Below are 26,195 nucleotides of genomic sequence, written 5' to 3'. Positions count from 1 at the left end.
CATTTGGCAGAAGGGTATCTTGTTGGTAGTCTTTCTCCTCTTTAAACTCTTCGAGGTTGAAATCTTTTCCTGACCCTTCCATAACGCTTGATTGTGTGTCCTTTCCGGATCTCAACACAACCATACACTTGTGGTAGTCAAGCTGGATACAGATCGAAGCTCTGATACCAATGTAACATGCAACGGTAATCTGATCGTGTAATTCACAACAAGACCTTTTTTAAACCTTTAGCGAGGAATGAGCGTTGTTTACCATAGAGAGAGAAAGGAGATGAGGGTAGAGAGAGAGAGTAGAGTCGACAACCGATTGGGTCCCTGTACCCACTGAGGGCCCCCTTCCCCAATCAAGGGAGAATTTGCTTTATACTTGGAGAACTGAGAAATACAAAGAACACTCTTCGAGAGAGCACGGAACGCACTTCTAAAGAGCTCATTGCGCACACGTATAGCAGACCCAAAGACCTGAGAGGCAACGCCGACCAGTACCGAGACCTTGATGCTGTCCACACTGACGATGTAGGACACTTATACAAGGCAAGGGAGAGGCTTGTGCTGTCTACCGGAAATGCAGGGTTACTGCGTGAGTGAGAGTGATAGCTGAGAGTAATAGATATTGAGAGAGAGCTGAGATGTGACTGAGAAACTAGAGCTAAGAAGTAGGCTGTGTAGCCTGTAAAGAAAACTGAGAAAAGCTGAGGAGACAGTGTCCAAACCTTTCTCCGTTTGCTGGTCCAAACCTCTGACTGTTGTGCTGCGTGGACACCTTCAGATCAGGCTGAACTAATGGCCAATGTACTGAGGTTAGAGCAGGGCCAGAACTGAGGATCTTAGGGGCTGCACAAGGAGGCTGGAGTGGAGCTCGTAGGAGAGCTGAAGGCAGGAGCACTGAATGAGGAAAGAGGGCAGCCAAGGGGCCCTTTTATAGGGCTGGACTGAGCCAACCCACTCTGTAAACAGCTGACTGAGTCGGTCTGTTTTACAGACTGGTTGGCCTACAACCAGCCTATAAAAAGCCCTCCCTGGCTCATTTGCCAGGGGAGTTTTTGGGCAGCCTTTGCAGGCTGCGTTCCCTGCTTACCTGTCCATCCTTTGGGGACCCTAAAGGGACTCCTAACCTAGGCTAAGACCTAAACTATAAGATGGAAACACTTAACCTACTGTTCTCCAGTGGGTACTAGTGAACAAGAACTGACTTACTGACTTGACCTAAGGCTGAGAGACTGACCTACGTAGCTTGTGCCTGACTGTCCCTGGACAAGGGCTCACAAAGGGGTCAGAGCATACGACAAAATCTCCTATCTGGGAACTATAATGCACTTGTCGATGTAGCCAGTGTGTCACCTTGCACCCAAGTGTAGGGGTGCATGTGACATGTAGATTTGCATGTGTGAGCATTTGTTTATACTATGGTTTACACCCACTATTGGGCACTGATGATGTTAGTGGGGATGTCATAGTAGCTAGTCCAGGCTATGCATGATGGAGTTAATGGTTTTCAATCTTCTAAGTGACTATCATAGATTAGAACTCCACTATGTGTTGTGTTTTTTGAGGATGATATTTGGCATCATCCTGGATTCATCTAGATATATGCTCACTCGATAATGTTTCCATTCCCCCTTACAGACCTGCACATGCCTCGGCAGATACTCCCTTGTAGATTCGTGGCAAGCATTTCAGTGTGCCATATTTGGAGATCCACATGTATAGAGGCTTTGAATGGTTTCCAGATCCACCTTCACATTAGCTAGTATTTGGACAGATAATGTGCACACCTTCACGGCCATTTGGGTGAGCATGCAGGGGTGGCTGTGCCATGAGGACTATTTTCCTTAGGGAGTGGAGTAGCTCCATGTTTTCTCGGAGTCCTCCATAGGGTTGAGGTGGCACTTTCAGCCTCAACCTAGGATTTTCTGTAGCTCTCTTACATGAGCATGATTTTTCCCTCTTAGGGTGTTTGGTTTCTCATGCTTTGCATGATGTACTTCTCCCATGAGCTTTGCTCTTGTAGTTTCTTTCATACTTAATAGAAGTATTTTCTTTGGGAAAAGAAAAAATCCATGACGTGTTTCATGTTTCGCTATTGGAACCGCATGTGGATCAAAAGGCACAATTCTTGTTTGAGCTCCACCTATGGTCGAGGAGGGCTACATCGTCTATATTCTAGAGTGGGTCATGCATGGGCTTTAGTGATTATATCCTTCATAACAAGGTTTACAGCAAATATCTCATCCAATGGAAGGGTATACCTGAAGATGAGAAGTCATGGCAGCTTGAGAGCATTGTGCTCTTGGCAAATTCATGAGCCGCATCCTCTGCCTTAGACACTCCTTATGGACAGCCACCATATGTAATTGTGAGGGTCATGCCAAGCCACCATATGTAATTTTTAGGGAAAAACTCTTTGGGAAGGGATGGTTGTAATGAAGGGGAAAATTATGTTAAGCTAGTGGGGGATAGCACTAGTGATACAATTAGCTAGAGGGCTAAATAGGAGCGTTTGGGGAAAGAGCCCCACTTTCACTAATTAGTTCTCATATATTGATTTGACTCCTTATTCTTGAATCTACTTCAAGCTCTTACCTCTCCCTTTCAACCTTCAGCATCCATCTTTCTGTGTTTTCCCCACCTCTTTCTCACTCTCCCTACCTTCCCTTCCATAACTTTATCCCCCTTCTTCCACTCCGAGCTCTATTCTTCCTTACGAAAAGTAGTTAATGTGATAAGTGAGGTGCCAGAAACCTTGGTCATTACTAGTGGTGGATGAGATATCATGTTGGTGGTGAAGGAATTTCTAGTGTCCATGTCTTGGATGTATGTGACTATTGCATTCGTGCAATCTCTTTGCTAGAGAGAGAAAACACTAGTGCGATATGGATCTAGGATGTGACATTATCTAGAAGCATATTCCCAATCTCAAGGAGGGGGAATGTATTATGGTGTGGCTTCCCAAGAAATTGATCAGGAAGTGCTCTAAACCTCTATATCTCTTTGTCCATGTTCAATGTGTCTTCTAAGAGACTATTTCCGTTGACCTCAACTCGGTAGAGCGACACTGCATTGCAAGTATATCAACCAAGTGTTTCCTCAGACCCAAACATCATTTGCTGACCTACTTGTGTTCTCAAATGCATAGTACTAAAGCCTCCCTACCTCTATCGTCTTGTCCAATATCATGCATAGGCAAATAAAGTTGGATAAAATGGGCATCCTTGCTTTACTCTCCAATGTGATTTGAGGACAGACAGAGAGAGAATTTGGTAAAAAAGTGTATATGAGTGTACATTGAGAATGTGAATGCAGGTGGTTGGATGTTGCTAATTGAAGGATGCTTGCTTAGCAAGCACATGTGCACATGTGTGTATGGGTGTAAGAAAGTGCGTTTGTATAAAAGCAAGGGTTGACATGTTACAGAATTAGGGAAAACCAGCTTGAAAAAATAGAAACAAACAATGTAAAACCGGTAACATCAGAATTGAGAAACAAGTGAAGACCAAAATCTAGAAGACGTTATGAGAGACATAGAAGGGATCCGAATGGGGAAGTAGTTAAAAAAATGCAATGGAGCAAAGCAAGAAACCAAAGTAGGATAGAATATAGATGTTCTGTCTATGATGTCATTAACATTTTCTCTTAAAGCAGGCATTCTATATTTTCAGCCTTGGTGTTCCTTTGTTCCTTTCTGAAGATGATGCTGGAGACTGGCAAAAATGGAACTTCTGGATTAGGGAAAACCAGCTTGAAAAAATAGAAACAAACAAAGTAAAACCGGTAACATCAGAATTGAGAAACAAGTGAAGACCAAAATCTAGAACATGTTATGAGAGACATAGAAGGGATCCGAATGGGGAAGTAGTTAAAAAAATGCAATGGAGCAAAGCAAGAAACCAAAGTAGGATAGAATATAGATGTTCTGTCTATGATGTCATTAACATTTTCTCTTAAAGCAGGCATTCTATATTTTCAGCCTTGGTGTTCCTTTGTTCCTTTCTGAAGATGATGCTGGAGACTGGCAAAAATGGAACTTCTGGATGATCAGGAGCCTTCTTTTTGTAGTTGTGTACTTGTTTATTCTGATTGTACCCCACACAAAGTTGCGCGATAGATTACCTGGTTTGTTTTTCATTACCTTCCATCAAGACTGGCTATATTTTTATATCAATAGTCACTGTACGTGATCAAGACTTTTGTTGCAATTATTGTAGAAACCAGGCACAAGGTGAAGTAAGGATATACTACAGTTTAGTTCAATGAATAGTGAGGGTTTGACAACAAGACATACAAAAAATTAACCCAAAGAAAAAGAAAAAAGAATATGGCAGTCCCATTGTGGCCACAAATAATATTCTCAGAGCAGCTTGTAATGAACAGTTGCTTAAGAGGCATCATTACTATTGCAGCAGAAAATTATATTATAGGCATAAGCAATGCATGTATGAAGCCCTCTATATTGGGAGATTATTGTACTTTTGATGGCATCAGTAAGATCTTTTGCTGGCCTTAATTTTTTAAGGTATTGAAGTTGTATGCCTGTCTCAAGGCATTTTGTGATATATTTCAACACATGTTTATTGCTGCATACTTGCTTGTGACTGATTACATGCGTTTCTTTTTTGCCTCAGCTCGTCCTTCATTCTACCGCTATGTTTTCATACTTTTTGTATTCTATGTCCTATCTGCACTTGGCAGTGCCCTCATAGGTTTTGGAGCAGATCTTGGCTACTGGTATGTTCAGACTTCCATTCCCACTCTGCCACAGGTTTTCAATTTATTATAGTTTATTTTACTTGCAAATCTGTTCTGTTCCCCTTGCCTGGAACGTTTCTATCTCCTGATCATTTGGGTCTGTTGGTGCAGCTTGCATGGCTTAGCATTGTTTTCATATTGTGCCTTCTATCCAGTTCTCCTATATGCCACATTTTTGGCAGACTTCTTCCTGGTAGGTTGGTATGACTTTTAAGTTTTGGTTTTAAAGTATTGTGATGAACTTTGGACTGGAAACACACTCTTTTTTGGGTGAAAAGACTGGACACACACTTTTTTTTTAGTGAATCTTTTATTTCTGTGTGGGAAACCCCAAAACCCACCAATAGGTACAAAGAAAAAAATTACAAGTAAAGCCTCAGAAAAACTCACGAGGCAGCCCAGTAAAAAGTTACATATTCACTGGAGGAGAATCAAACAAAAGATCCTCCAGTTTCAGATTGTTGCTTTGTAAAAGACTGGACACACATACACACACACACCCACACATGCACGCACGCACGCATGCATGAGAGAGAGAGAGAGAGAGAGAGAGAGAGAGAGAGATATTAAACAAGTTTGTTGAAGGTCCAAGGGCCTGTGAGACTAACTTTTTGTTACACCATGAGAAAACACTTCTCATAAGGGAACTAGAGGTGCTACATGCACCCTTAAGGATCTAATATCAATTGAGACTGAATCTATAAACATAGATACATTGTGTATGAGTGGCCTCTAAAGTGTCATGTATCAGCCATTGGTGATTTAGCTATGTGTGAGCCCAAGTGGGGTCCCACGGGGAATGTTGGTTTGTTTGGAACATTTGCACACTGCAATGAGGGTGTCTCGAATGGGACAAGTGCTCGCCTGTCCTATATTCAACGTTCTATTAGTCTGATGTCTCTGGAGCGTGGACTCAACATCCTGTGTCCTACTTCCACCACCAAGTGTGACCTTCTCTCTCGTGAAGGAGAAATTTGTAATCACTTGCTATCAGGGTCCGTGTCCATATATATATATCTCACGAGTCTGTCTGTGTCTGGTGACCTTGGAGACATAGAGAGTATTGAAGGCCTATTTTCTTAATCAATGATCTGGCTTATGTCTAGAAAATCCGAGTAGGACAAGTAGTGGTATTGACCTCAAATGAGTACCCAGGCACCAATACTTTAATTGATGGGATCACGTAGCAGTACTTGAGCTATCCCATTAGTACATGCTCCTCTATCTCCAACTCATGCATGTCTCATAGAGTGCATAGTCCCAGGTCTCGATGGTGTCTTTTGCTGCTCGCTCCCCTTTGGTCTTGCTGCCGCAATTTGGAATCAATGGGATGATGTTTTCTGCGGTTTTCCACTCTGTAGGATAATCCCATGGGTGTTGTGAGCTAGTCGCTTGGCACTACGATGCTGCAATGAGGATGCATCAAATTGGGTGAGAGCTCGTTGGCAACCTTCCTCCAAGTCTTGGGATCTCGTGTTCTATTGTATCCAGTTTAGAGTGGATTTCTCTTGTGTGAAGAAGAAATCTTTTGGTCACTTGCTGTCGAGATTCCTATTTAGGTATGAGTCTCATGAGTTTGTATATATGTGGCGATCTCTGATACAAAGCGGGCAGCACAATCTTGGTTTGTCTATCTAACTCTAATCAATGATTCGATCATGTCTAGAAATCCCTTGTGGAGTAAGGAGTGACATTGACTTTGGGTGGACATCCCATCAGTACATGTTTTCTATCTCCACCTTTTGCAAGTGTGCTTATACCCATTGTCACATCCACAAACATCCCAACCAATTGCCATGCCCTTCTCCCATCTACCATCTCTCTCCCCTCACCCTCCTGGAGCATTCCAGGCCTAGCAGAAGCATTCTGGACAGATTTCAACGTCAGGCTCGACTTCTTCCATGCTTTTGCTACTGCTCTGGCTTGTTCTTCAGCTCTTTCACACTTTTCAAGGCAGCTCAGCTATTGGCGCGCTTCCCAAGGCCATGTACGGATGTTGGCACACATTTCGAGGCAGGGTACATAGCATTTATTGCAGTCCGTATGGACTGTACGGATCTGAGGCGTAGCCCTTGAGGCTGATGTACGGATCCCAAGGTTGAGGCTTTGGAGAAAATCTGCAGGCCATTGTCCTCTTCAGCCCATTTCTTGTCTCCTTCCGCTCTCTTTCTTCATTTCTCTCATCTCCTGAAGCTGGAAGTCACTTGCACCCTGCTGGGAGCCTGGTCAAGGGATAGGTGCGAGGACTGAGCTCACCCCTCTGCCATGGACATGGATCTAGACTTCCATTTGTTTGCTTTTCTTGCTTTGAAGCATTTTGTAGTGCATGTGTGGTGTTTTGCAGTCCTTTCTAGTTTCTCTCAGGTTCTAGCAAGCACCTAGAGGCAAGGGTGTTCCTTGGGAAAGACTTAAGGACAGTGTGGATGCATGTGATAGCCTTAAGGCTGCTTTAAGCATGGTTTGTTAGTGGTTTGGATGCCTGAATGCCTCTCCATTGGGAGAGGTCAGAAGTGGATGCCTAAGATTGCCTTGCTACTGGGATTCTAGTGGTGCACTTGGTTTTGATGCCTATAAGACAGACAGACAATTTGCAGAGAGGAACGGTTCAGGGGTGAGCCCTTGGTGTAAAGCATTTCCAATTCAGAAGTATTAAATAAATACCGAAAGGGGCACCAAGGTATTTGGGGCGAGTGGGCGTGTTGTGTATTGTTTTACCGAGCAGGGGCATTCTGCCTCACCATTCTTGTTGTTGAAGTTTATTTCCAAGTGTCGTTAAGTGATTGAAGTGACGGAAGCTTGCATTGTGGCTCTTTATGAGGTTTATGATCGAGTAGACGAAGATTACTCTTTAGTTTGTTGAAGGCCAGTTAGAGTGGTTCCATTGCCGGGATAGTCACCATCTTCCTATAGAGGTGAGCCTTGGTAGGGTGGGTGAAGGACACCTTCATTCCAATTTGCACTAAAGCCATTAATTTTAGCAAGCATGTCACATCGTGAGAGGTCTTTGACCATCTCCGAGTAGGAGGGGCAAGAGGAAGACAAGCATCAGAGAGTTTTGAGGAGGAGCATAGCATCAACGGGGGTGATGAGAAGCAGGACAATGGGGCACAACCTATTTCCCCTAAGCATGCTACTGAGGACTCATAGGATGAGGTAGATGAGGCAAAGGAGCTTGATCCCAATGCCCTTTTCTAGTTGCGAATGCAAAGTGTAGCGAGAGCCCTGTTGCAGTTGCAACAGGCTTTCACGGAGATTATGCAAGCTCCTCCTACTATTGTTGCTCCCCTTGGAAGCAAAAAGACAGCTCAGAAGAAACAGAAGAAGCATAAAAAGACTCACAGGCATGTATCTTTCAGTGGACAGCCATCAGAGATGCCCATAGTTACCCCTGTAGTGGGTAATGCCAATAACTTTCATTCAATCAATCAGGGACAGCAAGTCCTCCCTTAGCCCATGATGCATCCAAGATACTTCAGAGGGGTATTATTTTTTCAAGCAATGCTGGGACTGCCCACAGAAGGGCCCTGGAATGCCAGGCAGCTTTATGGGCAGCATGCAGCCCGGAATGCAGAATTTCCAGCAACCTATGATGGGTGGAATGCTCCCTACAAATGCCAATATGATGTAATCAAACATTGGGATGTGGTGTGGCATGCAGACAGGAATGTTTGGGATGATGGGCAATATGGAGTATGCCAGAGATGCAGGGAGTGGGACCTGGAATGTTTAAACCGACCATGGGTACGGGTGAAATGGCTCAAAATGCGGGAGCAATGATGACTCCGCCCTTTTCACAGCCCCCCGTTTATGATAACCTCACCCCTAAAGGCAAGTTGAAAGATTACAAGGAGGGAGGGGCAGTTGTAAAGTTTGAAACCTTCAATGGGATGTAGGATAGATTGAAGGCTTTGACATTTGTGCAATAGTTTGATGCCACCTACTCAAGTGGACACTTTACAGAGTCTTCCAAAGTTCGAAAGGCAGCACCTACCACATGGGTTGAATTCAAACAGGTGTTCTGTGCCGCATGGTTAACTACCATGTTCGAGGTAGATATCATGACCACCTGGTAACAAGTTAGATGCAGCGAAGTGCAGATATTTGGAAGACTACAATAAGAAGTTTTGGGAAGCTTTGCTGCCAGTGATTTCCTATAGGCATGTACCGCTGTCCGGGCAAATTGAAAGGTATTGCTGCGGGTTGCCAAAGGAGATTCGGGACTACTACACAAAGACAAGGGTCTCCAATATGTCCGAGTTGATTGAGAACGCCACTACCGCTTATGCACTCATGCAAGGGAAAGTTTCTGGGTTCGGAGGTAGCCAACAGGAGACATCAAAGTCAAAGGGCAGCAAGACAGAATCTCCTAAGAAGTTCACAAAGTTCTTGCAGCCCATGAAGGCAAAATTTGTTGCAAGATAGAGACGAGTAACCCGTATGTCAGATGAGAAAACAAATTCTTTATGATGCCAACAAGTGTTATGTTTGCAAGGAGGAGGGCCACATGGCCTTTGAGTGCCCAAGCCCACTGCCAGTCTTTTGCCAGATTTGATTGGGGTTGTTCAGAATACAGATGCTACAGAGTTATGTCGAGCATGGGGGAAGATAAGAGACCAAACAGCTCTGATATTTTTTGATCCAGGAGCCAAGGCCAACTTTATCTCTCTAGAGCTGGCTGGAAAGTTGGGAATACGGGTAGAAGAGATGGGTCCTTTGTGTGATGCGGATATGGCTTGCTCGGGGCTCAGCCAGTCAATTACTCTAGTGATACGCAAGCTAAGGATGCATATTCAGAGCTACGTGGACACGGAAGAGTTCTATATTATGCCGTTGAATGGTTGTGATGTGTTATTGGGAATACCCTGGCACTTCCGTGTTGGGGCTGTTTTGGATACGTGGAATAAAACATTCACAATCACTCACTATGGCAAAACCCACGTTCTTGATGCTAAGCTAAAGGGAGAATCCATCCTTGTTGTATCTACTTCTGCCATTGGCAATGTAATGAAAAAGTCCCTTTTAGCATACTTAGTGTTTGCATCTGAAAAGAAGTCAGTAGAAGAAAAGTCTCATTTTTCTAAGCTGGAAAAGCAGCGGACAGATTTTCTTTTTCAGTTTAAGGAGGGTTTCTCTGGCTCCCTTCCACAAGAGTTGCCCCCTGAAAGGCCAGAAGACCATATGATAGACATAATCCCTGGTAGCAGCCCACATAATAGACCTCCTTAAAGGGTCACTGCAGCCCACCAAGAGGAAATTACGAACTTGGTGAAAGACCTGTTGGAGAAGGGACTGATTCAGCCCAGCTCTTCACCCTATTGCTCACCTGTGCTTTGGTCCAGAAGAAGGATGGATCGTGGAGGATATGCATTGACTACCGAGCCCTCAATAAAATCACAATTAAGAACAGATTCCCTATACCCAAGATAGATGATATTTTGGATAGGCTACAGGGATCTGGGATGTTCAGCCGCATTGATATGAAGAGTGGTTATCACCAGATTAGAATTCAACCAGAGGATGTGCACAAAACAGCATTCCATACCACATTTGTTGTGTATGAGTTCCTTGTCATGCCATTTCGGTTAAGGAATGCACTAGCCACCTTCACAGAATGATGGACATGATTTTTAGAGAACACCGAGCCTTTGTTGGTACTTTGTTTGATGACATCATCGTGTTCTCTCAGGATGAGGCTGAACATAAAAACCACCTGGCAATTGTTTTTGAGGAGCTTCAGAAGCATAAGCTGCTTGTCAATGCCAAGAAAAGTGAATTTTTCATGCATGAGATCCATTTTCTTGGGCACATTGTTTCCAGGGATGGAGTTAGGATGGACCCCGCCATGGTCGAGGGCATCAGGAATTGGCCACACTTGAAGAACGTACATGAAGTACGTAGCTTTCTGGGCTTGTGCTTGTACTATAGGATGTTTATTTGGTATGTTGTAGAGATTGCATCACCACTCCATGCCTTACAGAAGAAAGAGGTCACTCTCAGATGGGGTCCCAAAGAAATTGCAGCTTTTGAGAATCTGAAAGAAAAGCTCTGCTCCGATCCTGTTATCATACTGCCTAATCTTCGCAAGCCTTTCATTGTCCAATCAGATGCATGTGGGAACATCATAGGCGGGGTACTTATGCAGGCTGGTAGAGTGGTGGCATACGAGAGTAGAGTGCTCTACGATGCTGAAATGAACTTTTGCATCTATGAGAAAGAGATGTTGGCTGTCATACATGTTCTTTCGACTTGGAAGCATTATCTTTTGGGTGCTTCTTTTCATGTTCAGACCGATCACTAGTCCTTGTGGTACTTTCACTCAGAGAAAGTTGTCCGAGAAGCATATGAGGTGGCCAAATTTCCTTTCTATGTTTCATTTTCAGATTGTGCATGTGCCTGGGAAGAAGAATGTTGTTGTAGATGCACTTTTACGAAAGCCCACCCAGAAGCAGTGTCTGTTAAGCCGCAAGTTTCAGCCGTTACCATTGCATATCATGATGAGCTTGACGCCATGAAGGATCAATATGCCAATGATGCTGATTTTGCACGGATTTATGATCAATTAGTCGATGGATAGAGGCATGAGCACTATCCTGTCAAAGAGGGTTTTCTGATGATGCATGGCAGATTGTGTGTCACGAGATAGTTGTGGCCAAAAGTTTTGACAGAAAGTCATGCCCCACCTTATGCAGGACAGAGAGGCATTGATGCCACCATCACAGCTCTGGAGCATTATGTCTTTTAGCCAGCATTGAGGAAGGATGTCGAGGCATATGTCAGGATTTGCATCACCTGCTAGAAGGTGAAATATGAAAGACAGGGCCGGCTGGACTGTTGCAGCCTTTACCTACTCCCGATCGACCCTGGTAAAGCATTGCCATGGATTTTATCTTCGATCCTCCTCGTACACCATTGGGACATGATGGGGTATGGACAATTATTTGCAGATTCAGCAAAGCAGGCCCATTTTATTCCCGTACGGAAGAAGATTACAGAAGGCTAGATGGCGAGAGTTTTTATGTCTCATGTGTTCAAACATCACGGGATGCCTCAATCAATTGTCAGTGATCGAGACCCGCGGATGACAAGTCTTTTCTGGAGAGGTGTCTTTGAGAATATGGGTACCACACTAAATTTCTCATCCTCTTTCCACCCTGAATATGAAGGGTGGTCAGAAGGAGCCAACTCCACTGCTCTTGATCTTCTCAAGTGCTATGCTTCGGATCAACAACAATTGAAATGGGAGCAATTTCTACCACTTGTTGAATTTGCATACAATAACACTGTACATTCATCCACAAGAAAAGCACCTTTTGAAATTGTGGCAGGAGAATGGAATGTACCTCCCATTCTGCATATGGAAGAGAAGATTTTCGAAGCAGACAAATTTGTGGAAAGTCTGGATGTTGCATATTAGAAGGTCAAAACAGCCCTCCAGAAAAGCCAAGAGAAGCACAAACGGGCAGCAAATAAGCATCACCGCGAGTTACCTTGAAAGAGGGCGATTGGGTGCTGCTGCGTTTCTAGAAAGCACGACTCAAGAAGATGAAAGGCAAGGACAAAGTGTACACAAAGCTGAAGATGAGGTACTATGGTTTTTGAACTGATTGATGATGTAGTTTACAGACTAAAGTTACCTGCAACTTGGACCATATACAATGCCTTTCATGACAGTTTGTTAAAGCCTTTCCATGGTGATGTGCCTGCTGACCTGCTTCATGAGGATCAACCCGTGGTTGAAGAGTTGGATGAAATTTTGGTTCCGGAACAGATTTTGGCACATATAGAAAGAGAAGTAAAAGGTAGAGTTTCCCGTCGCTACCTGGTGAAGTTCAGGAACTATCCTGCACAGGTTTGCGAAGTGGATGGAGGAGGGTGATGTGGTAGAGTCACCTCAGATTTTGCAGCTCTACCTGGACACATTTAAGCTTGAGCGCACTGCTGCGCAAGTCCTATAGGTTCAACAGGGCAACGATCTAGAGCATTGCCTGGTGCTCGAAAGGAGGGTAGCACCTCCCCTTCCTTGATTCAGACTCCTCATGTATCTGGAGATTGCTTGGTAGCACCGATTGTCTCACCCGAGATACTGCTTGCAGACAGTATTTCTGTCGTGAGGTCTCCATGATGGATGTTCTAGACACTTTCCACAAAGGATGCATTGATCTATGGCTGGACTCGCACGCTCTCCTACACCATATGTTCATTGCAAGGTTGTATTTTACAGAGGTTGTATATTTTGGTATGGGCTATTTCTGCCTATTTTCTTTACTTTCACTGTAAGTTTTCAGCAGCAACCTGGGTAGTTTGCTGTTTTAAGAGGAGGGTATGCCACGGGGACGTGAATAGTGATGTAAAGTACTTTGTAACTCAACCCACACTTAACTCGAGGTTAACCGTGGTTAAATCTAGTAATGGTTTGGCCGTGAGGGACTGGCTAGAGGAAGTGCACACTTCCTAGAAGTCCCTAGGGGCAAAATCTAGGTGCACCACTACGTCCTAGGGGCAAAGGCACTAGAGAGGGGTCTAAAAGTTGGGCCCAAGGACAACCAACGTTGTCCTTCGTTAGGTGGGTTAGAGCGTTAATGAAGGGCCAAGTGTCATGCATGTAGGTGCATGTCCTTCTCCCACCTACCATCTCTTTCCCCTCACCCTCGTGGAGCATTCCAGGCCTAGCAAAAGCATTTTGGACAGATTTCAACGTTAGGTTCAGCTTCTTCCCTACTTTTGCTGCTGCTCTGGCTTGTTCTTCAGCTCTTGCACGCTTTTCGAGGCAGTCCAACTGCTGGCACACTTCTTGAGGCGGTGTACGGATATTGGCATGGATTTCAAGGCAGGTTACGGGGCATTTATTACAGTCCATACAGCCGTATAGACTATATGGATTTGATGTGCCATCCTTCTTCGACTGCCTGCATATGCGGGATCTTGATTATCGTGCTTTTGTCATATAATGAGATCTTTTGATGTTGTAGCTGCATGTCCCTTTCTTGGGGACTTCTCTTTGTAATATAATGACAAATGGATTTGACCCCCCAAAAAAAAGTTTGTGTGCATGTGTGTGTGTGTGTGTGTGTGTGAGAGAGAGAGAGAGAGAGAGAGAGAGAAAGAAGAAAGTTTATTAAGTCTTCGAAAGACTGATGGTTCTATGAGACTGAAAAATCCTGATACAAACAAGTTGTGTGGGTGGAGCTACTAAACAAGCATCCACTCCAATGCAAAATGCAAATGATAAGTGCTGAGTGCTACATAGTCATGTCAGAATGATAAATGCTGAGTGCTACATAGTCATGTTAGAATGATGATCGCCTACACAACACTAACATCCTCATCGTCAGAGGGTCGAGAGGGACGAGGGAGTGAGGGCATAAAGTCATAAATAGAGTGGTAGCAGCTGCCCGTTGACGTGGTCCTATATCGCTCCTGGTCGTAGCTCTGCATCTGATAAGGGCTACAGTGACCCTTGTCGGTGGAGCCCTAACTTTGAACATAGGAGGTTGAGACAGAGGAGCATTTCATCTTCAGGTGTCATGTTTACTATGAGATCCGAGGGTGTTTCTACTTCCTCTTCAGAGATAGTTATGGGATGTTGGCCCATGTCCTCTCCTACCCAGACCAGCGATGAATGGCTGGTTTCATTCATGAGATGCTCAGACACCGCGATAGGATACTTAGAGCACGGAGACATGAGCAGACTTCTCCCTTGACTGATACCTCTCAGAGCTCTATCACGGAGTTCTTTCAGCTTCCGAAGACTTTAATAAACTTTCTTTCTTTCTTTCTTTCCCCAAGCGTAATCTGTGTGTGTGTGTGTGTGTGTGTGTGAGAGAGAGAGAGAGAGAGAGAGAGAGAGAGAGAGAGAGCTTTGCCCATGGAGGATGGGATTGAGGCTTTTTCGTAGAGTCTCCTTTGAAATTTGGTAGCGGTTCTACTTCTAAAGAACTTTGCAAAACTGACTAGGAATATCTTTGGTAGTTGACTTGCATTTCGTTACTTTTCAGGAGGAAGATTTGCAATTGGAGGATGTATATTACTCAGAGATGAAAGATGCAGGTTATTTTGATCCATGGAATTGACATCTGCAAATGTCTTCGTTTGATTTGACATCATATCTTGTGATCGTACTACGGCCAGCTTGACTTCGTGAGGTAATGCATCTCAGTGACAGCATGGGCTCTTGCGAATGATGCGTTTGATGACAACCTCCAAGGTTAGCCTTTCTGCAGGAGTGGTGGTCCTGATTCATTGGTTAGTGAAGCTGCGAAAATGATAATTCAAGCTCAGTTGGGATTAATGATGAGGCTTAAGCAGCGTCATTTATATCCATGTGAAGAATAAGAATTCAAAGATGAACTTTAGTTTGAGTAAAGACTATCCAAAACTTCACAAGATGACGCTATTTTTGAGTCAAGTTAGAAACAAGAAATCAAGAGTTTGCTAAAGATGAGAAAATTGGAAAATCTTTAATATGATTTTACGTGATGTGCTTACAGCAGCCCTGGCAGATGGTGAGTCTATAATGCTAGAAACTAAAGTCTTGCATGTAAAGTTATGATATTAAAGAATGCTCGGGTTCAATCCCGAAGATTCGATGCAAGGTTGTGTTGCTTTTTGGACTGTAAGGACTGCATTGTGTTCCTCATAAACCCAAAGCTAATTTTCAAGAGAGGAAGCCTCTATTGGTTATGAGGTCACAAATATAATGAAGAAACTAGAAAGTCCACCGCATATATGCTTTGCCCTAAACAGACATAGGAGGAGCAAACTGAGCCAAATGGAAAACAAAGTAGTAAATCCAATATGTGGCAAGAAAGATCATGGTTGAGGTAGTCCATGCTGGTCCAACAAGCAGTTCTTCAAGGGTTTTTATGATCATCTTCCTAGGATTGTCGGGCTCCAAGGATGAACATCCTGCTGCTAAAGTCTCTTCTTGAAATCATCTCATTTGCTTGCAATTCATGCTCCTTTGACTGCTTGTGTATGAATGAGTACCTTGGGGGTGGACGATGTGCTATCTGGTACTTGGTGATGCGGCATGTTTCACTTTTACTTTGAATGAGTCATTTAACGGTTATACAAGACCAGGCTTCTTCATATCATAGAAGATCTAGTGCTGTAGAAGTGAAAAAAGGATGGAGTTGGTCTTCAAGACAGGGCTTCTTGTTAGAATGGTAAGGGGAAGACACGAATCTGGGTGCCTTTGGGATGCCATGAGAATGAGTAATAGAGGATAGAGAGTCAAAAGAATGTGATCCTGAGTGGAATATTGTGAGGACTTGAGAGGGCTTTAGTGCCAAGAGGGATAGCAGTTTTGACCTCAAAGAAAACAGGAGGTTCGGGTCTCATTTGGGGGGCATGGTGGCCTTCAAATGGTAGATGCATGAGTGCTTAGTTTCGTAAGGACTGGGGACAAAACTGGATAAATCACTACCACCAAATGTTTTTAACCCATCTTGATGCAAAAAACCTAGTGTGAGAATAAGTTCCAATTATCCCATCACAAGTTATAAGTACACTTATCATCACTCCCTGAAATGCTACAATCTCACGAATTGGATAACACACATGCTCCGTTACCATTGTTGTACAATTGTAGATGGGTTCACTATTATTTATTATGATGCGTGTCCCATAAATAGAGTTTACGGACCACAAGGTGTGCCTTGCAGTTGGGAAATCCTATATACCTAAGGGAAGTGTATAATAAAATGCTTGCACGTCGATTATGTAGATGTTAAACAACTTCGTTGAGGACCAATCTAGTATTCAAAACTAGCGTTATGGTGAATCAAAGGAATGAATTGTGAACACAACAGAATTCGATACAATATGATGGATATCGTTATAAGGGAACTACGTGATATGCAATAATGTATTCTATCAAAAGACGTAGACTTGTCTAAAAGTTCATACTAGGCATAAAGACCTCGCTTACATAAGTTGTGTCACCTATGCATACCAAAAAGTCATCACAGACATAGTCTTGGAGTTGCCAAAAACAGTCGTGATTTGTATCACCACAAAGTATTCAGGAAATGAAGAAGCATTTGCGAGCATCCAAAGAATGTTATATGTGAATGTTTCATAATGTTCATCACAAATTTGAATATAAATAAACTTTGGATTGCTACTACTTTCTGTAAAACGATTTCTCACGAAGATTATAATATAATAAATTACACTAATTGTTAAACAAAAGAACCATCTTACAATGTCAGCCCTCAGTCACATACAAGCATCCAAGCGTTGGCATCAAATTGGATTTTTTATTCTTTAGAATCCAATCAAGATGTTTACATTTTAGATATCCATGTCCCAAGAGTTTATATAAAAATGATTAAATGTTTCACATAAGAGATGTTGTCATCGTCTTAGTCGAACATAGATACATTGAGGTAATTGAGTACCTAGTCGCTAGAAGCATCCAAAGGATGTCATATGTCAATTTTTTATAATGTTTATTCATTACAAATTTGGATTGTTACTACTTTTTGTAAAACTTTTTCTCACCAAGATTATAATATAACAAATTACACTGATTGGAAACTGAAAAAAGAATACCCCCATGATTACAATATGCAAGACTCTTTTTTGTAAAACTATTTCTCACCAAGATTACATTATAGCAAATTACACAAATTGAAAGTAAAAGAACCATATTACAATGTCAACTCACAATCACATACAAGCATTCGAGAGTTGTATTCTTTAGAATCCAATCAAGATGTTTACATTTAGATAGCCATGTCCTTAAGAATTTGTATCAAAATGAAAAAATGTCACATAAGAAATAATGTCACTATCTTGGTCTGACATAGATACATTGAGGTACGTGAGTTGCAAAATTGTTGCACAACCTAATCGCAAAACTTGTGGGAAATTCCAAAACCACAATACATAAGCTTTTAACATTCTTAAAAGCAATAATTTGTGAGAAGGCAATCTATCTTTAGTTAGATGTACTTCGACAAGATCAAAATATTTTCTTATGTTCAAGGGGGCATGCATATAAACATGAAAGAGGTATGAATTGCAATGCATGCAAGTTATAGGGCAATGTCTATTATCATGAAGCTTGCGGACACCATTAAACAGGATACTCTGGGGTTTTGTAATAGCTTACGTACTTACCTAGCAATCTATACTAACATAACTATACAGTGTTGGACTAGGTTGTTGTAAAGAACTCTACCAAATATTCATTTCATGTATTCAAATAGGAGTTGCATTATGATGTAAGAATACCAACTAGTAGTGGTTTGTATACACAAAAAGGATATAACATCTATGATAAGTCATGATTATCAATTGCACCAAGCATTATTGAACAATAACAACAAAAATAGAAGTAGGTTTGTTGATAAGGCAAGCATGTTAGAATAAGGTGCCCACAACCTTGAATTGCCCATAACATTATATTTCCTTCATCAAATGATATCACGAATGTATTCCTTTTAACTTACTCTTAAGAAAAATGAGTGCTCCATGTGGCATTAGCATCCCAAGCACATAATTCACGTATTACTTTACAACCTTGTAAAATATAAGTTCATAAGAGGAATAGCCAATCAAATTTGGAGATAGAAAAGGATGTACAAAACTCGAAAGTGACTGCTTTGTGTGTTGTCTTGACGTCCCAGTAAGAAAGGTGCATCAAGAAGTGCTACAAGTCAACAAGTTGTTCTAAATCAAGCTAAAGTGATATTGACTTGGATTGCATGTATATAGTTATCACTTCTTGGTCTTTATATGGCACATGTTCCATACTTCATTATATATATGGTAGACATGAATTATCACTAAATGATTAAGGCAATTTGTAACTATCACAATCACAAGTTTTGAGATGAACTTATGTGTGGTTTGATAGCCTCTATGGCACAATATTTTTCTTTAAAATCTTAACAGAAAAATTCAGATGGGAATGAAAGACACTAAATAATGTATTATTAACTCTAATGTCATCTCAATAATAAGAGGTGATGCTAAACTAGAAAAGTAATTGCAAATTATTCCATTAGATTTTTACAACTTCCTACTCTCATTGTACATAAAGATACTCATTGTTTGATGCATTTTTGAGGGACTACGTCTAAGAAATAAGATGATTTAATCCTATCATAATCTCTCATGGAATCACTTATAGAATAATAATAACTATAAGGCATACAAGGAGTGAGAGAGGAACAAGAAAGTTAGCTATGTAACATTTTCATATGATTTTAACTATAGCCTATGCCATCTAACCAACTAGTATCTTCCTACAAGGTTAAGGAAATTTAACTGAACAACATCCCAAGCATAATAATCCATACAATATAGATAAATGGTAATATATAGATTATTCAATTAATGATATAACTAATCAAGTTGTTGATTTACGAGGAAAGTAAGGCTGAAGAAAGGAAGCACATTCCTCCACTCCTATGTATAGTGGCAACATACATTTCTTTTTAGGATCATGATTAAGGTGAAGTCTTTTATACCACTAATAGAAGGATTGATAAATCTTGATATCTTACAAGACCTTAAAGTTTATAAATGTTGTATTATAGTAGTTGTTTGAGAAACCATACCAAATACTAACTTGAGGTCTTATAATCATGTTTACGTTAGTTCTCATCTCTTTCATTGTAGATGGAGATAGAGAATTTAGTCCATCATCTTTATGTAGGGAAAGGTCAACGTTAAGTTAAGATGGAGACACACTAAAGTTCTTTGGATCATTGGTTAATATGGGATACGTCGATAAGTGGATTAGGGAGCTCAACTTGTGCAAGAATGAGGGCACAAGGAAGGCATAGAACACTAGAGATATTATGGGGAAGGCTACTCGTCATTCAAGTTACCAATTTTTAAATTTGTAAGTAGAAAATACTAACGGCCATCCTACCGATAGGAAGACATTGTAGCTCTCATTTAAGAACTATTGAGAAATTGTAATTAAAAGTTAGATAGCTCTTTGTAGCACTAGTGGGCTCTGTTGACCACAAGATTCTCAAGGACAACTAGATTCCCAACTCCTTTTTCTAAAAAGGACCATGGGGATAATGGGCCTCTAGGTATTACATGGCTTTGTCCTTATATGTGCCCTTTACAAATGGGATTATGGCCCATAGACCTTGTACAACACTTGGCGTGAGAGGATGAGTGGCAGTATAACCCTCCCTCATTCCCAACACCCTCCCTTGACTCGAACTTGAGGGGCCAAGTCTACAACACTACTACTATGTATGCCATTGCATGTGTGCATGGAGCATCATGCAATCATTCACAATCATCATGCCACTATCATTGGTCAATACACCTAGTCTAGGCCCTTGTGCAATGATTGCATCATCAAGCCACTTTTCCATTGAGCACACAACCTTAGTTGCCACTTTTGGAGGCGGCTACCAGTTTCATTGTTTCTCAGTATTGGCTAGTCACCTATTGCGTGCATGCAAACATCATTGCCAGTCGTCCACTATTTGAACTCCAAGCGTTTGCTACATGATGCATGGGTGCACCATGTATTTTAACCAGTCCTACACCTATGCTGGGACTTGGGACTCAAAACCACTATGCATTATGGCCTGCCTTCTACTCCCTACTTGCAAAAAAGTCATGACTCTTGTAGCTTGCCGAGTGTCATCGATTCTTGGGTATGCACATGGCTACTTAGATAATAACTTGAAACCATGTGCAAATCTTTTGAGAGTGCCATATGTTTATATGGTTTGTGTGCCTTTGCAGATCCTTAAAATAGATTTGCATGAGGTGAGAAGAAGAACTACCATTCACAATTAATGGCATTCAAGACAAGCTTTTCCATTTATTTAAATTTATAAAAATTAAAAGTTGTTAATAAGACATTCCCTATCAACGCTCCAAATCCCAAGCTATGATCAAGAGTGCTGTACAAGTCGTCAGTATAGATTTGCGCTAGTATTTCATACGGTACCTATTGATTGTACAATCGTACGATAGTCCACAAATCAAACATCCATACAACTTGCGTCAACCCCGTACATCCTACTATCAAGTCACTGTACAACTTGCATAAATCGCCATACAACCTGCTCAAACTATGGTACGTCATCCATAGGACCTACAAAAAGCTACTGTACGGTACCCTATAACTGGCATAGAGCTTTGCAAAAGTATTCCATACATCCTGTAAAAGACTTCCATATAGCAATGCTATTTGCCTGTACATTCAATCATATACGCCATACAGCAAATCTGTCGGTACAGTCATTGTTACTCTTGCATGTTTTCCATACAAGTGATGTTTCTACAAACTTGAAAGCACATTTATGTTGTAGAGCTTATAAACCATTTAGTTTCATAATCGTAGGATACCTACATTCCCTTTTCAAAACTTGTACCAAGTATTTTTTTTTCATGTATTCAAATAAATTTGCAATACTCGTTAGCCAAGTTCACAATTTGCTAGAATGAAAGCAAAGCAAGTTGTATTATGATGTAAGAATACCAAATAGTAGTGGCTTTTATATACAAAAGGGATATGACATATATAAGTAGTCATGAAAGTCAATTGCACCAAGCATTATTGAACATTAGCAACAAAATAAGAAGTAGGTTTTCTCATAAGGCAAGAAGGTACGCACATCCTTGAACTACTCATCGGATTATTTTTCATTCATCAAATGATAACAGAAATGCATTCCTTTTAATTACTCTTAAGAAAAATAAGCATTCCATGTGGTACTAGCATCCCAAATATATCATTCACATATTACTCTACATCCTTGCAAAACATAAGCTAGTAGGAGGAATAGCCAATTAAATTTGGAGATAAACGTTTGAAGAAAATGTATTTTTTCTATTGTCCACAATTTTATAAACGTGTGTGGAAAGGGTGGTGTGTTTCTATGTTTTATTGCATCCACTATTTTTACATTGTAAAGGGAAATCTTACTATGTAGGTCCCCTTTTTAACAAAAGGATAGCTTTTAATATAACCCTTTCTTGATTCCCTTTCAATGGAAGATAGGACTGTACTTGCTTTGTTTTCAATTTTCAAGATATAGTGCTACTACAACATTTCATATTAATAATAGTTTAAGACCAAATGTCATAACATTAGAAGCAAATACCCCCCATTCAGTGACAAATGTTGTTTTTTCTTTATCTTCAGGTGCCATTCTTATCTAGTTGTACCCACTGAAACCATCAAGAAAACTATAGATTTCATGACCTGTTGCAGCATCTAGTAAACAATCACAAAATGGTAGAGGGAAAGGATCAGTAATTGTGGCAGCATTGAGCTTTTTGTAGTCCACACATATTCTGAGTTTTCCATTCCTTTTGGGCACAATGACAATAGGTGAAAGCCATGTAACATGTAATTTTGATTACATCAATTTCAAATATGGGGAAAACCATAGGATTTCTCCTAAGGAAAATCTCCTCCTCATCCTCCTCAAATTCTGCAATCATATTAATGCCCTTTGCTTATAGTGGCTGAGCTTGTTTTGGGAAGCTTCTCCTTAAAGAGAGATTGATTTTTAACTTCTTTTTGCCTTTCCTGATCATAATTATTTATGAACCCATCTTGTTTTACTTTGGCAGCCCTCAACGATGGCCTGCCCACCAATAACATGGAATATGCACAATCTCTTTCCTCCATCCTGAGAACCACAAATGTAACTATGGAGAGTCCCATAATAGTAATTTCTTGTCCTCGTAGTATTCCAAGAGGTTGTATCCTCCTTTGGTCAGCCATTCTGACCTGAAATGGTGCTGGTGCAAGTTCATTACAACAAAATTTTTTTAATAGATCCTCAGAGAGGATGTTCACTCCTGATCCTCCATCAACTAGTACTTCGGGGATCCTTTGCCTTTTATAATCCACATCTATGAGTGGGACTTGATAATCCATATCTTCAATACTGGATGTGAAGATGTCGGGGGTTTCCTCTTCATCATCACTTTGTGGCTAATTTGTGGGTAGAGGATTGTCGGTAAAATGCTAAGTCTAACATAATTGATGCTTAAAAGCTGGAACAAGATTAAGAAGTTGATCTAGTGTTATTTCAACTTTGGACTCCAAAAGTTCTTTAAAGAAGAGTGTGGGATCTTCCTTTTCATGCTTGTCCTTTTTTTGTATCTGACTTCTATTTTTGAGCATGGTGTTTGGAATTGGAACTGTCTGTCCCTTTGTGATTTCTATCATCTTGACTTTGTCACCACTGTTTTGTTGCTCTGCTGAGTTCGGAGCTGGGTTCCAGCCAAAAAATCTAGTTTATGTTTTGGAATATATCTCTGGTTGGTGGAAGCTTGTACTCTTGTTTGTGTGTCTAGAGCCTTGTTAAATTTTTGTATGTTGCCATGCTAAAGTTGACTAGTTGTAGCTTGATGTCGGATGTTTTTTGTCGGAAGATTGTTGGACTATGTTTGGAGTGAGCTTAGCCTTACCCTTGTTTTGGAGTTGTGATCTTTGTGCTTATGATGCCGCATTATTTTCAAGTATTTTCTATAAAGCTTGATTTTTATATGTGTCTGATTGGGCCAGTTCATTGGCTTTGTTGTCATTCTTGGTGCATCTCCAAGGCCACGGATGGGCTTTGTACCTTTAGATCTAGTCACTGCCAGTGCTTGTATATTCCTCTGACTTCTTTGAGTTTGTTTATTGTAATCCTCATTTATAGGATCCAAGTACACCATATGAACGCTTGGTGGTAGTTGCTGTTTTTGTTGATTTTGACTACCTCAGAGCATTATAGTTGATAATGGGGATTCCTCTTTCTCCTCAGTGCTTGCACCAAAGTTCACACTAAGGACATTGTCTGTGTCCTTCCATGCCGCAATATGTGCATGGTTGATTCTAGTTTTGTACTTGTTGATTTTCCCAATTCTGCCGATTGGGTCTTCTTGGTTGTGGATTATTGAATCTTTGTTGTCCTTGGTTGCCGACTACAATCTGATTGGTTGCCACGGGTGGGGCTTGGTTGTTTGAGTTTTGTACATGAGGAGGAACTCTCCCCCTGTTATTTGGATTATACCAGCATCTTTCTTTCTCATGATTGTCCTTCCCACAAAATGCACAAGTAATTTTAGGTGGAGGTGGTGGCGTTTCTAAAGTTTCCAATTGCTCCTTGATCATTTGCTCTAACTTAGAGAGCTTGTCTATTTTCTTCTTGCCTTTTGATTTTTCTTTGTCCTTGCTCTATCTTTTCTTTTTCTTGGAGGTATTTTCCTCTTCACTCTCTTCATATGATGTTTCAATTGCTGTTGCATCACTTTCCTCTTCTTCTACATTAGTATCTGTGTCAAAGTCGGAATGCCTTTTCTTCTTTTATTTTTTGGACCTTGACTTTGTGCCAAGTCTTCTTTTTGCTCTTTGTGCAGCATCAACCATGTTGTTAAAATCATTTACTCCTATTTGTGCTAGCTACTGCTGTTCATAATTCCTTATCAAGTCCTTTACAAAAATAGTCTCCCAACTGCTCATCAGTTGGTTTTTGATTGTTTGTCAACCTCCTGTTCAGATTTCTGAACATTTGTGCATAGTCTTCAACTAACATATGTTTTTGCTTCATGTTTCAAAGCTTCTTGAGTATGTCTTCTGGAGTTTTTTCTTTATGAAAGCGGCTTAAAAAGGCAGTTTTCAATTCATCATAAGTTTGAAAATTAGATACATTGTATTGCATAAGCCAATTCATTGCCTACCATTAAATGTTGCTGCAAACTGCACTTTTTTTGTGAGGTCCGTGAGTTGTCCGAATCCACTTGTAGCCCATCTTGTCTCAAACTGTGCGGCTCATGACTGTCTGGATCTTGTCCTTTCTTGCCGGTGAATTTAGCTGATTTCACCAAGGGATTCTGCATTCTTGGTTGTTGTTGTCTTTGAGGTGGAGCTTTTGTCTTCTTTTTGGAGGTGGAGCCAGTGGATTGAAGTCGAGTTTCCTTTGAGCTCATACAAATAATTGTGCTACGAAATTTGTCACAATACTCCTCTTGATTAATTCTTTAGCAGGTGATTGCACCATCAATTGGGTAAGTTCGAGCTGCACTTCACTTACTTCTGTGCCATGCACGGAATTATCGAAAGAACTTGTTCCACTCGGTGTGTAATCTGGATCGTGGAAAATATCGTCCTGATCATCTGTCTGTGTGCTCGCTTCCAGTCTAGCATGGTTTCTGGTGAAGTAGGCATAGCCAATTTGGCGAGGGGATGTTTGCTCCTGAGAGTTATCTGACATGGACCAAGGTACTTGCCATGTAAGAGAAAAATAGAGCAGTTTAATCACTTGCTACTATTGAGTTGCATCTAGTGCATTGTCATAAGGAGTCTACTTGCACTTTCTCGATCTTGCGGTCTTTAGTATAGCTGGTTGTGCTTTGTGCGCAGTAGGACGTTAGTCCGCTTGTTCCCCCCTTGTATTGTCGGATAGGAGTCGGACCAGGCTCTGCTTGGCACTAATTGGAGACTCTGAGCTACAGCTTCGTAGGCACCCCACTCGTCACAGTGCATTCACTTGTCCAAAGTGTTGTGGTGGCTATCCAGTTGATTTTCTTTGAATGAAGTCGATAACATAAGTCTTGAAGGAATTTTGATCGTAGTCCTGGCTTCAAGTGATTTTCTGAAGGATTTCCTTTGTTGAACATGGTTGTGTGCCTTTCTGCTTTGCGATAAGTTGTCACTGCAACAATGCTTCATTGTATACTTGATTTTCATGGAAGTTGTTGCGTCTGCTAGTCTATTTTTCCCGTGGCATCGTAGATCTTATGGTTTTCTCTCTTTTTGTAGAATTACTATGTAGCAACAACCGATAGTCAGAGTTCAAACATAGTAGAGGATCGCCAATAGTGTTGGTGGTGTCTCCAAAAGGCTAGAAAACACCTACACATATCCACACCTGGCAATGGTAGTGCCAGGGTTAGACTTATGTCCGACTAATGTCGAAAAGATGACAAGATAATTCAAAACATATAGAGAACCGAGATAACTATGTATACAGTAGCAATGGTACTAGAAGTTTGTATTCCAGCAGATCACAACAACCCCCCTCATATAGGAGGTAAAGATCATATGATATTAATCCAACTTCGGTTGGGTAGCTATCAGAAACAGAAATAGTTAAAAACATGATGTGGTGGATAAGGCCACTACTACTAGCTGTTAGGGACAATTAAGACTGTCCCTACAATTACAAAAGTATCCACTATTCCCTAATGTAACTTCCCTTTACTAGGGGTGTACTAACCCTCCTTGGGTGAAGCCCACGTGGGTGGAGAGGTCACCCTCAACACTGAGCCATATATCTTCAAATTGTAATGCCATGAGAAGGTGGAGTTTGACCTAAACCATCTCACATTGAGAGTTTTATTAAGACCAATGGAGTGATCCTATTTGGGTGTGGGTATAGGGAGAAAGGAGTTGGGGCCTAACCACAATCAAAGTCTTTGCTAAAAATAAGCTAGGAGCATCCCCTCCATATGTCATT

General features: G+C 41.2%; 1 protein-coding gene across 1 annotated transcript in view; it reads left to right on the top strand.

Annotated features, from left to right (window-relative positions):
- LOC147892700 (protein CANDIDATE G PROTEIN-COUPLED RECEPTOR 2-like) overlaps nucleotides 1-15,260 on the top strand; it is a 37,508-nt gene extending 22,248 nt beyond the window's left edge. Inside the window, exons 3-6 of the mRNA XM_087387299.1 lie at nucleotides 3,951-4,113; nucleotides 4,623-4,725; nucleotides 4,858-4,939; nucleotides 14,742-15,260. Coding sequence (XP_087243425.1) covers nucleotides 3,951-4,113; nucleotides 4,623-4,725; nucleotides 4,858-4,939; nucleotides 14,742-14,816 — 423 coding nt within the window. The 3' untranslated portion in view covers nucleotides 14,817-15,260. The remainder of the gene's footprint in view (nucleotides 1-3,950; nucleotides 4,114-4,622; nucleotides 4,726-4,857; nucleotides 4,940-14,741) is intronic.
- The last annotated feature ends 10,935 nt before the right edge of the window (nucleotides 15,261-26,195 follow it).

Source organism: Dipteris shenzhenensis, chromosome 16, assembly GCF_047967505.1.
Source record: "Dipteris shenzhenensis isolate YYH24624 ecotype China chromosome 16, Dip_SZ_1.0, whole genome shotgun sequence".
In the NCBI taxonomy this organism is placed as follows: Eukaryota; Viridiplantae; Streptophyta; class Polypodiopsida; order Gleicheniales; family Dipteridaceae; genus Dipteris; species Dipteris shenzhenensis.
Note: the sequence above shows the minus strand (reverse complement) of the source record. Positions and strands in the feature narration are given on the sequence as shown.